Raw genomic sequence first — 12,746 nt, 5'->3', positions numbered from 1 at the left:
CAAATTGGTCAAGCAATGGCCGTGACTCATCCATATGGCTGACACTGACAAAGGATCTACAAACTGGGGTACAGGGTTTCAGGGTAAATCCTCAGGGGATTTGACTGACCTTGTCAAATACAAAAGTTACATTTCTTGTTATATAGGTCTTGCTTTATCTTGGTCTTAACCATCCAGCAGAAAGCATAAAAACGAAGTATAAAAAGTAAAGCTATTTTAATACTTGAAGTTTTAACCAGAATAAATGAAAAAGACATAAAGAAGATACAAATACAAAAAGAAGAATTCAAATTAGAGTTATTTGCTGACAGTATGAACACTTAGAAAACCCTAAAAACCCCAATAAAAGCCTTTTCAAGCTGATAAATGTAGCAAAGTACCAGGATATAGAATCAACATTTAAAAAAATCAATACCTTTTCTTTACACAGATAATGAACCAGCTGAAAGAGTAAATCAGGTAAATAACTCCATGCAAAATTGCTTTTTTAAAAGACCTCAGGAATCAACCTTCTAATGAAACAGGTGAAAGATCTCTACACAGAACACAGAAGAAAGAAATTAAAGAAGACCCTCGAAGGTGGAATGACCTCCTCCCACATTCAGGAGTAGGCAGAACTAGTATGGTTAAAATGTCCATATTACCAAAAGCAGTCTACAGATTCAATGTAATTCTCCAAATTCCACTGACATTCTCCAAAAAACAACAAAAAGCAATACTAAATGTCACAAGGGAACAAGAAAGGTGGTTAGTATCACAGGAGGAATTGTCCTCTTGCGAAATGTTTTAGTGCCTAGCGGTGTTCCCAGATTCAACCCGTAAACAGCGTTTCGTGACCTGGGGCAGGGAACACGGGCTTCCTCTCCAGCAGTCACATGTGCCTCTGCAAGGTGGAACCATGCCAACCCTACTTGATTTTAAGACTGAAGTCATCAAAGATCTTATCCACAGCTAACGGAACATCCATTTCTTAAGCACTTTCACATGTTACAAGAGTGTGTAGATGCAGAAGATTTGTCCAAGTGGAGAAGACATGAGGAACAAAGCCAACGAAGGAAGGTTTGGAGAGAGAGGTCTCGCAGCATGGGGCCAACAGTACAGAGGAGGAGTGCCCCAGGCGCTGAAAGTGAAGCTCTGTATGTTTATTTCATGTGTGTATTATGCATATGCATTAAGTACCTATTATGTCATGCTGTTTGCATTTATGTAATTGTATGCAAAACTCTTCAGCTACAGAACAAGCGGACAGCTGGACAGTCACACACTCTCCACCATGAGTGGCCAGGAGAACTCTGAGGCTCTCTCTTGCCTGGCACCTGGGCTGGCCATTACCTCTCTGAGTTGTAATCACTTTACTTTAAGATGGGGACACTATCACCCACACCTCGGGGCTTATGAGTGGGAAGTGGGAAGCCTGAGACCAACACACAGTGAACGTGTGTGGAACCTAAACAGGCCCGCCTACCTTCTCTGCTTCTGTGCACAGGACAAGCAGGTCCTGGAAGCCGGGATAAAAATTCCCAACATCACACAGTGATCGTGTACCTGGTACCCTCACCCCAGCCTTTCTCTTTTTAAAAAATTGTTAATATAAAATAGTAAAAAATAAATAAGTGAGTAAGTAAAAAAAGCATTAGAAATGATACAAAATTCCATTAAACAAAGTAATAGGAATTCAACGATGGTTGAATGCATGGTCTTCAAATTAGTTGTTTAGGTTACCAGATATAAACCTGGGAAGTGGGTTTTTAAAAGAATGAAACAAGACACCAGTGAAAAAGTTAGAAGAAATTAAAAAGCAAAAACATAAGAATAAAAAGGAAGCAATGTCTAAGCATTATCTGCGCCTTTCAAAAGACCAGGAGAAATCGGTCTTTTTCCTTTCTTTCTTTGGTCCTTTCCTTCATCCCAGGTTTTCCTTCCCTTTGGACAAATTCGCTCCCTTTCTCAACCCAGCCTTATCCTCAAGAACTCTCTCCACAGTGCTGACCCTGTCCTCCTCTGGGACAGGCTACCAGCCCCTGTCCTTTGCATGCGGACCCTGAGCCAAGACCTTCTGCCAAGAACACACAAGCGAAGCTCCCTGCGCCTGGGGTGCCCATGTGCCAAGGGGATGGCCAGCCCCAGCTGTACCTGAGCCCTGCTAGCTCCAGGTTTGCTCCAGGGTAGTGGCCTCCTGGTGCCCAGGATAGCTCTAAAATCCTTGCTTAATACTATCTCTTAGCATTGTCAGGCTTGACCCACCATCTTTGAGATGCGTCCCAAAAAGCAAATCTGAGATTAGAAGCAATTTGTTAAGAAAGGACTTTGGGAAGTAGCGGGGGAAGAGGAGGAGTAACTAGGAGGAGGAGGAGCAGCTGGGAGGAGGAGGAGTAGCTGGGAGGAGGAGCAGCTGAGAGAGGACCAGCAAGGCTGTGCTTGCCGCGGGGCTGCATCCTCCACCTGAGCTCAGGGATACGGAGGACGGAAATTTCCCCCTCAGAGCTTGGCCTGCCGGGCGCAGGGCTGCCCTCTTCCATTTTCTTACGCAGAGGAACAGTTGGTTCAAGATGCCAGGGCAGCACCCTGAAAGAGTGGCAGGTGCTAGCCTTGAGAAGGGACACACACGGGGGCCAGGGTGAGTCGAGGAAGACAGGGATCTCTAAGCACAGCCCAGCAACCACTGTAAAACCAGCCCCTAGGAGGGCTGTCTGCACCACCTCTGGTCTGAGCCCCCAGAACCCCCCGAATCCCCGTTCAGCCCCACCTCCACACGCTGAGCACGTACTGCCGATTCCACCACCCCAACACCGAAACCTAACACGACCCAAGTACCAGCACCAGCCACGTCTCGGATTCTCTTTAAAGAGTCGACCCTTCCTAAGGAAACAAAAAGGCTCAGCGTGGAACGTGGGCAACAGCATGCCCCGGCGAGTCACGCGGGTCCTTCCGCGCAGGAGACCCTTCCTAGCCCCTTCACACAGGAGGCCCCGAGGCTCCCCCAGGGCAGGAAGCTGACCCGGACCACAGCACAAATCTCGTGCTTGACTCTGGGTCACAGGCCATGCCTTCAATGCCACACTACGGCGGCAGCAGTTCGAAGCCTGCTAATCCCGGCACTGAGCTGGATGCTTCCAGGCACCTGTACGGCTGGGCCGGGTCACCAGGGCTCTCTCCCTACAACTGTGATGTTAGAGTAAGACCATTTTCCCTTCACTGAACGCTGTTTGCTAAGATCAGCCAATGGAGAAAGTGGGGCTCCGTGATTATTAGTGGCAGCCAGCGCTTTAGGGACACAAAGAAATCGATCCTTTCACCTAACTCCTCTTGATATCTTTATCATTCGGACTTTTTCCTGCATGTGGTTAATGTATTATTTTTTTCCTTAAGTTACATTCCTCACAGTATCTAAATGACTCAGTAATTGATACGATTTGCTGCCAGATCACAAATTAAAAGTACATTACAAATTCACCTTGCAACATGCGGTTAGCAGGAAGCTTCTTCTTAACAAGGCGGCGGGGAGGACGACAAGACGCTGTGGAAGAGGGTTTTGCAACTTACCTCTGTTGAACTTTCTGGAATGTTTCTGCTGTTATGTGTGAATATGTGTGTTTTAAATCATTTCTGACCCTCGTACTGCTCTCCCAGAGAACATTTATTTAGTGATGGATGAACTTAAATGTGATGAAAGATCTGTAACACGGTACATAATCTATGCAATTAAACTTTCCAGGGCATACAAAATTCTTACCCTCCCTGCAGATTCTGCGTGCTAGAAGCCTCTCCAGCAATATGCTCGGAAGCCACCCACTGAAAACCTTCCAGCACCCAAGACACAGCTACTGTATGCAAACCACAGCCCACGTTCCAGTTCTAAACAGCACGGGGTCTGAAAATGGAAAGCGGCAACGACAGGCACGAAAGAAACTGCAAAGAAATGTGAACTGCTAAGTTGAGTGTGCAGCACAAGTATTTGCTGAGTATGCGTCAAGGAGATCTACATTCCAATTTTTAAGAAATGAAAGAGAAAAGAAACATGCATTTAATTAATAAGTGAAGCCGCGGGCGGTCGCGACCTGTTTGAGCCCCAGCAATCTTGGTAATGACCCAAAGGACGCTGTTCTTACTTGCCATCACTGAGGACTTCAGACTGCCGATTGTTCACTTGATTGTCATTTCTGTGACGAAACTGAAAAAGAAATCAGAGTGTCACGGAGAACCACAAAGCGTATTCTACCAGCTCAAATAGGAAGGCTGGAATGATTCTGAGGTAATCTGTTTGAACGCTATTGCCGCTGGCCCAACACAGACCCAAGTTTGTACTTGCCTAGAACCCAGCTCTTTGTGCTAGATCTAAACCGACACTCATCTCGCTCAAACTCTCTGGACACCACAGGTGACAACATCCCGCCACAGCAAGCCCTGCAGCTCCACTTCTCACATGTTTTTAGTTGCTTCTAAGAAGACAAGATGCTCTTCACTCCGCCACAGCATCCCAGAGAAAACCACACATTAATTTTGATGACTTATCCAACAACAGGGGCTTCCAATTCTGTCCCAGGTGTGCTCAGAATTCTCCGGGAACATTTTTCATTCTGTTTTATGCATTTCTTTGAAGTCAAGAAATTACTTGTGACAACATGTATTTTTATTCCCCTGAAATTCTAATTGTTAACAGTCATCTTATGAAACACTGAGCATTTAAAATAAAAATCAGAACACAACAGTAAACCACGTTTGGTGAGGATTTTTATTTTATGCCCAAGTAACTCTATTTCTTATTGTCTACCCCAGGAATACAAATATCTTAAATTTCTCAGAAGAATTGAAGGATTCTGAGCTTTTGCTACACACAAAAATTAACTGACATTTGGATGATTATTTTTTATCTGTCAAGATCAGATCGTAATGAACTGACCTAAAGATGAGGGTAACACAGGAGGGCAGCATAAATAGTGAGAAGCAGGCCGGGGAGATGGCTCAGGACAATACGCACTTGCCTGGCAAGCGCAAGAGCCTGAGTTCAATCCCCAATTCTGGAAAAAAAAAAAAAAATAGTGATGAGCTAAAGCAGAGAGAGCTGTTTCACCGGTGAGCCTCCGTGCACAGGTGACCAGGGTGGTGGCAGAGACATGATCTTGGACTTCACAGATTACAATCCTAAGGTTAGGTGCTTTTTCTCTTTTTTAACTCAGAATGTTGGATCAATGCACTATGTACGCGGTAGTGCTTGGACTGCACTTTCTCTTTCCTGCGTCTTTCTGGAACCCCGCCTAACCTGTTTATTACACTACACCCATTGTGTACAATCATACAGCGTAGCACATAGACGTGAACAGGTATGAGTAAAAATAAGAAAACAAAGCATTTGTTAACATGAAAATCATTTAAAATATTGTGGTTTTACAAGCAAATTGAGTCCGCCTTTCATTGTTGTGTAAACTTCTATCAGTAGAGCAACAGATATGGAAACATTATTTTATGTGAGTGTGTGGCTTGGGTGGGGGGTCATGTCCCCATTTTTGAGTTCCAAACTTTAAAAAAAAAAAAAAACTCATTCCTGTGTGCGTTTCACTTTTCCATTCCCCATACAGCTTGCCACAGGAGAGTGTGGCAAACATGGGCAAGGACTCTGAAGCCAGACTGCCCCATGTGGACTACATCAAGTTAAATCCTAAGTACCCACAGGAAAACTCTATCTTCTACGCCAATAACAAATATAAAACTGAATCACAAAAGCTAATCAATTTAAAATGTAGGCAGAAAACTTGAGCAAGGAACAAGTGGGATATATCGAAAACAAGATAATAAATTCAAACCTAAACACCATAATAACATTAAACATGGATGAGCTAAGGACTCTAATTAAAAGGCAGAGATTTTCATTTTGTTCAGAAAGCCTTCCCCAACTGTATGCTTACAGATAGGTTAAAATAGACAACAGAAGACCATCCATGGCTATGTACTTGGAGGAGAGGCCTGAGAGGTAGATAGATGTCATTGCAATATAAATAATTAGTGAGGCTAAAACACATGCAAGCAACCACGATCAGACTGTAACTTGTCTGGACTTAAGATATTTGGTTTCTCCAAAAGTTATTAGTCTTAAATTTTTTAATTAGGATTAGAATTGGCCATCCTTTGAGTAACATGAGATTCAAAGTTCGTTATCATCTAATTCTTCATTTATTCTCATTAGTGTTTTTCTTTTTTTCTTTTTTCTTTTTTACTTTTGAAACTTTTAATTTTGTGACTCCTAGTGACTTAGTCACAATAGGGGGTACATAGTTACCAATTCCCAAAACCTACACTAAGGCATGCGATAAAGAATAAACAATACCCCCTGGGTAAACTCAGGTTGTTTTTCCAATCTAGTTTGTTTTCCTTGAATTGGTTGCACAATTATCAGCAAATGGCAGGCTCTTCTTGGGCTTTAGTTTCCTCTTGTACAAAATAAGGAAGTATTAAGTCCAGTTACTGAAAGCCTCTTGCTCTTAAGCAGGCTCCGGTTCTACAACACCACTATCAACAGGTAGCAAAGCAAATGCTGAAAGACTATTATACAGTATACAGTAGTCACCAGAAAGAGCTTTGTTTAAAATTCCGAGTAGGTGTCCGCTCTGCAAAGCTTTCTGCAAAGCCACAGTGGGAACTGAGCAGCGAATACTCACATAGTCATCCGCGGCGTCCTTCGCAGCAGTCATGGTTATCACCAGGACCAAAGGCACGATGGTGGTAAACCAAGTCAGGGAGGAGATCTCTGGAATTAGCTGAAACAAACATTGCAAGGAGTTCAAAGGCTTTTTAAATTGAAAACTAAATCTCAGAAGTTTGTCGTTCAATTGTATGAGACATGGCAGACATTAATAGAGTTGGTTACATCTAGTAACTTGTGTAAATATCCAGTGCCCATCGATAATTTCAGGGTTTGTGCTGGGTTCTAAGGTACAGGGAGGAAAAGTACCATCTTACAATTTTCGAACTACCTGACAAAAAAATAAAAACAATAATTTGGAAGCAAGCCAAATAAGACTCTAGAAATCTTTCACAGAAGGCGCTCTTTCTCAAGGACATTAAATGTCACCTGGCTCCCCAACTCCTCATCTCAGCTCTTAACAATTCTACCAATCTTTTTTGCACCTGTTCTCAAAGGGAGAGCTTTGATTCTCCAAGCATCTACCTTGCACAAGACAGAGTCAGCTATTTTCCATGTATTACATCATTTGATCCTCGGAAAAGTTCAGTGAGTTAGAGTCTGTGGTAGAATTATTTGGTACAAGCCTGTTGGACCTGTATTCCATGTGTAAAACTCCTTCATTCACAACAGAATCCACTGTGAATGGTGACCCAAAGTCAGAAAATATAGCAGTCCTGGTATTGTATCTTATTTTATAAATGGAGTATCTGAGAGACCAAGAAACCAGGCCAAGAACACATCCTGCTAAAATATAAACCTAGGTCTCGACTCCAAAGCCTATTTCTTTGTGCCTGTAGCTCCAAAGCCATCACTTCAGAAAGACGTGGTGATAGGTGACATGACCCTCTGAGGCAGGCAGTCTCCCAATGAGGTTCACTTTGGAGCTGCTTCGGCACTCTCAGGCAGGGAGGGGTGGGGTAGAGAAGGTCCATAGATGGAGATCAAGCCCACCAGATAACTCGAAGACAGATCAATTTTATACCATAGCTCCTGTAATAAGATTTTTTTAATCTCAAAAGCCTATCAGGGAGCTGGGGAGATAGCTCAGTTGAATAAGTGCATGCCTGGCAAGCGCAAGGGCCTGAGTTCAATCCCCAGCTCCGCCAAAAAAAAAAAGCCTATTTAGTTAGATAAGAGGAATAAGTTGTAACGTTTTATAAGACATCAGGGTGACTATAGTTCAAAATTTATTATATGTTATAAATAACTAGAAGACAGGAGTCAAAGCATCCCAACGTGAAATGCTTAATAACACTTAAAGAGATGAGGATGCTAATTTCAACTTGATAACTATATACTGTTTACATGCATCAAATTATCGCTTAAAACTCCTAATCTGTATACAGTTATGTACTGTTTAAAAATAAAAATTTTAACTCAATATAAAAAGAGCAAAATAAGAAAGCCTCTGAGAACTCAGCAAAAACATTGAGCTTGTAGCTAAAAAAACTAGATTCTGCTTCTACTTCCTCCTTAACATGGCGGAAGCTTAATAGCCACTAACTCTGGGTCTTATTTCTTCATCAACAAAAGAAGTGGAACTAAGCTACCACAAACCTGCCTTCCAAATATAAAATTACATGAATAAGACCCTTTGACCACAAGTTAAAAAGCCACTAGAGTAATGAATTCAAAATTCTAGAATGAAGTGAAGGACTATATGAAGAAACCCAAAGCAAAAGCAGTGGGTGGTCTAAGTTTTTCTTGAACAAATAGTAAGTTGTTCACTCATTTTATTGTTGTTTTCTGTCTTGGTTTTGGTGTTTCCCTCATCAGCTTTCAGTTCTTGTCAACTGCATCCTTATTTCTTAGAATGTATTACCTCTACTTTAGGTCCTTATAAATTAGTAGGCTGACTGGTCCTGGCTCCATATAATCGGGGTTAAAGCGATGACTGCATCAGACTCTTAAGCCACATGATCAGGTGAGAAATAAGGATATAGAGCCAACTAGAGCAAATTCCAAGATTCTGACAGAGAAACAGAGAAGATAATAGTCTCTCTCTCTCTCTCTCTCTCTCTCTCTCTCTCTCTCTCTCTCCTCCCTCCCTCTCTCCTGTCTCTCTCTGTCTCTATCTCTCTGTCTCTGTTTCTCTCTGTCTCTCTCTCAGTCTCTATCTCTGTCTCTGTCTCTCTCTCAATCTCTGTCTCTGTCTGTCTCTATCTCTCTCTCAGTCTCTGTCTCTGTCTGTCTGTCTCTTTCTCACCCCACCTCTGTCTGTCTCCCTCCCTCTCTCCCTCCCTCTCTCCCCACATATCCTTGAATGTATTCACCTTTCACTTAAGCTAATTTAAATCTCTGCTACTTGTAATTAAAGATCCTCAATACAAATAGCTAGTCAATTAAAAAAATAATACTCAAAGCTGTTAATTCACACCTCAAATGTCTAATTTATCATCTTACCTCTTATAATTAACACACAGCCCACCACATCCTGAAACTGCCATCTTGGCCTGATTAAATTATCTAAAATAAATACTAGTTATTTACTAAAATAAATAACTGGACAACATGACATGTGTGTATCTTTCTTGATTTATGTACTTCCCCTTCCCAAAATATCAGTGAAAGCTGAAATTTTCTTGAAGCCCAAGTTTTACTCAGATGGAGAGGAAAGGATTACTGACTACCAACGAACCACTCAAAGTTGTAAAATCAGTCACCCTGCAGTGAAATAAAATACAACATACATAATTGATTTCATAGACACATGAAATGTGTCACTGTTCTGAAATTAAGATGAAATTTGACAAATTAAGCTCCACAGCCCTCTCAGGCTTAGTTCAGACTCTTTGCCTTTGTGATCTTCACAGTGTCAACGTGAAAGGCAGATAGAGGAAGGAACGAGGCTGTGAGCAGTGATTATTAAACTCTGGCTTGGTTCAAATAAAGTGCAAGGCTACATTTTAAGATGACTTCAGTGTTTAAAATGATTAATGCACTGGATTTTACCCATTCCTAACCCTCCCACATCTGTGAAGTGAAACAGCAAAAATAACATTAAAAATCTGATAAGAATGGTTTTACCTAGTCATAAACATTCAGCTAAGTAAATTAACACACGTTTTCAAATTACAAGAATACTTTTAACAAGCAGATCATGAGGAAATAAGGACATTACCTGTAATATCAGGAGGAAAAGAAAATAGGTATTTGCCACTCTTTGGAACTGTTCAAATAAATTAATGGGCAGGAAGGTGATAATGTTGTATTTGGATGTGTGGATACGATTATCCTGCAAAAGAAATAGCAATGGGTAAGTTGAGGGCAAGGAAAGCTCATTAGCGCTTTCCGATGGAGAGGGTTAAGCTTGAGTTGTGCCGGGGCAAACAAAGATAAACCAGTTCTCTAGGAAATATCATACTGGGTGTGGTTCCGAGACCCATGGTCTCCCCACCATGACGCACTCCCAACTCTAGAGGAACACTGCCCCGGGTGCAACAAAATCGGCCACTACGCAAAACCACACCAAGTGCAAAAGTTCTCTATTCAGGTTTGGGTATTTTACCCTTAAAACATGCACTCACTTGGTAGACGCTGCTTGAAAGCTTCCTGTACTACAGGGATCTTTCATGCTCAGCACATGCGACAGAAGAAACTCTGGTGGGGTCACTGGTCCACACCACCCCTTGAGGCCCTGAGGAGGGAGGGGCCCTCAGTCTGTCTCTGAAGGTGTCCTGTGCTGGGAAACTCACTTCCTTACTAGACAGGAAGTGCCTATTTCAGGATGGGAATTACTGGAAAGGTCTCTGATGAGAACCCCAAATCTACCTGCCTACATCTTGCTTACACCAAGCTGCACCCCTGGGGTCACAGAGAGCAAGTCTAAGGCCTTTCCACGCTGGTAACCTTCAAATTCTCTGCAGACCCTCGGGACTCCCTTCCACCTCCTCTGCTCTGACCCCCATCGGCAAACCCCCCAGCCCGCTCCCTGACCCACGCACGATCACTCTTTCCTGGTGAGCCTCTTCCGGAGCCCTCCACACTTCTAGACATCTGTCTTCATACAGTGGCTGCATCCGAAGAGAAATCACAGGCTTGGCTCGACCCATCCATGCACAGTAGGGACTTGAGTGTTTTGTATTCTAAACCATTTTATTAACAAACCCTAAAATTTCATTAGCATTGTGGATTGTGTCTCACTGTGTAGCCACAGAGTTTTGATCAACTGAAATCCTTGGGTTATTTCTACATAAACCACTATTAAATCAGATTTCCCTTCCTAAACATTTGTAGTTAATTTTTCAAATATTAATGTACAACTCCTTTCATATATTTCTATTGTACCAATGTAATTGGGAAAAAATTAATTTTTCCTGTATGGTGCTGGGGACTGAACCCAGGGCCTTCACACTGAGCTACATCTCTGCTCTTAATTTTTATTTTGAGACAGAATCTTAATAAATTGCTAAGTTGCTTGGCTGGACTAAAATTTACAATTCTTGCTTCTAAGACTGCTGGGATTACAAGTGTGTGCCACATATTTAACCTTTAATGCACTAAAATGTCAATTATTAACCCCCCATATTTGAGTCATGAGAAAAATTTCAAAAACATTCTATATAGACTTCCAAACACCACAGGTAAATAAAGGCATTAGAAAGAAAAGAGCCACAGACAAAAAGAAAAATATTCATTAGCAAAATAAACCTACAGTAAACTACCAGAACCTTCTCCACAGAATAATGTTAACACCTTGTTCGGGGATTACAGAAGATACCCTGAATATATTTATTTAACCACTTAGAAATACATCTGCCTACATTTCTCTGAGGCTTTTTCTTTTTTTTTTTTTTTTTGTGGTACCAGTGCTTGAACTCAAAACCTTGCACTTGCCAGGCAAGCGCTTGTTGCACTGAGCTTTCTCAGTGCAATCTCAAAGAGTGAACAGTATTTTTTTTTTTTTTTGCATAATACTGGGGATCAAACTCAGGACCTTGCACTTGCCAGACAGGCACTTACACTGCAGAGCTATATCCCCAGCCCTTAATTCTTATCCACAATCATAGCATAGCAAGGTTTGCATTGCGTGTTCTGCTGAAATTCAGAACCTACACGCCCTCAATAAGGTCTTTGGGTGAGGTAGCTTTGGTGTGACTTGTTTAGGATCCTAGTAACCACTGCTACCTGTTGAAAGAAAATACAACGGTTGGATCAGTGACTACTCTCACATTTGCCAGGAGTCACGGTGTCCATCTCTGCGAAGCACATTGTAGGGAAGTAAGAAGGTTACAAGAAGACGCTCCAAGAAGCCAACTGTCTGTAGCAGGCTGGGCTGGAGAGCAGGTTGTAGGAACTGTCAACAACACGTTTTCCATAGAAGCAACTTGGAGAAAACAGTAACCAAAAGTATCTCCCATTCTTAATTTTGTTTTACATTTTTTTCTAAGTTAAAACTGCAATCGCGGCTAAACTTGCATTTTGCTAAAATGACAGATAAGACATCTGGGACAGTCCGGATCCTAGCAGAAATTCCCTCGCAAAATGTAAGGGAAGAGCCAGTTGCGTGGGCCAGTGTGACAGTGCCAAGCAGAAAGGAGGGCAAGCGTCTCCTATTTACTCGGCTCGACTATAGCAACGACGGTGTTATCACGGACGAGGCAGCCGGCGGAGCCTCCGCCGCCGGAGGAGCGCGCGCGCCACCTGCTGGACGCTGCTCGGATCGCCGCGCTGTGCTCCAGTCAGGAGGACGCAGCTCCACTCGCGTGGCTCGGCGGAGAACGTGAGCGTCGCGGGCCCCCGACGCGCGCGTTCGCGTCCAGTCACCTCGCTGACGCCACCTGCGGGCTTACAGCCGCACACCGGGCCAGCGCACCCCACAGCACATGCTGGAGAGCGTCGCCTCCGCCCTCTCAAGCCCCCAGGGGATGCTAGGAACAGCCACCCTCCCCATGGGCTTTGCACACCATTCCTGGGGCATCTCCATGGGTTCTGTACTCTGTAATCTCTTACAGTTAAAATCTCTTGAAGGAACATCTTCAAATCTTCCAGCTGCTTCTCCTTCCCCCTTCTTCACCATAAAGACTACAGTGTCTGAGTATGGATTCCAGGAACCCCAGTTCACCAA

The 12,746-nt window shown here is 43.0% G+C and overlaps 1 protein-coding gene across 1 annotated transcript in view; it reads right to left on the bottom strand.

The window, feature by feature from the left end:
- Positions 1 to 12,746, bottom strand: part of Atp8b4 (ATPase phospholipid transporting 8B4 (putative)) — a 255,715-nt gene that overhangs the window by 184,528 nt on the left and 58,441 nt on the right. The window contains exons 3-5 of the mRNA XM_023724062.1: positions 9,801 to 9,914; positions 6,654 to 6,752; positions 4,110 to 4,171 (exon numbers count right to left, since the gene is read on the bottom strand). Coding sequence (XP_023579830.1) covers positions 4,110 to 4,171; positions 6,654 to 6,752; positions 9,801 to 9,914 — 275 coding nt within the window. The remainder of the gene's footprint in view (positions 1 to 4,109; positions 4,172 to 6,653; positions 6,753 to 9,800; positions 9,915 to 12,746) is intronic.

This window comes from Octodon degus, unplaced genomic scaffold (assembly GCF_000260255.1).
Source record: "Octodon degus isolate 3935 unplaced genomic scaffold, OctDeg1.0 scaffold00105, whole genome shotgun sequence".
NCBI classification, from domain to species: domain Eukaryota; kingdom Metazoa; phylum Chordata; class Mammalia; order Rodentia; family Octodontidae; genus Octodon; species Octodon degus.
This window is presented reverse-complemented; position numbering and strand designations above follow the sequence as displayed.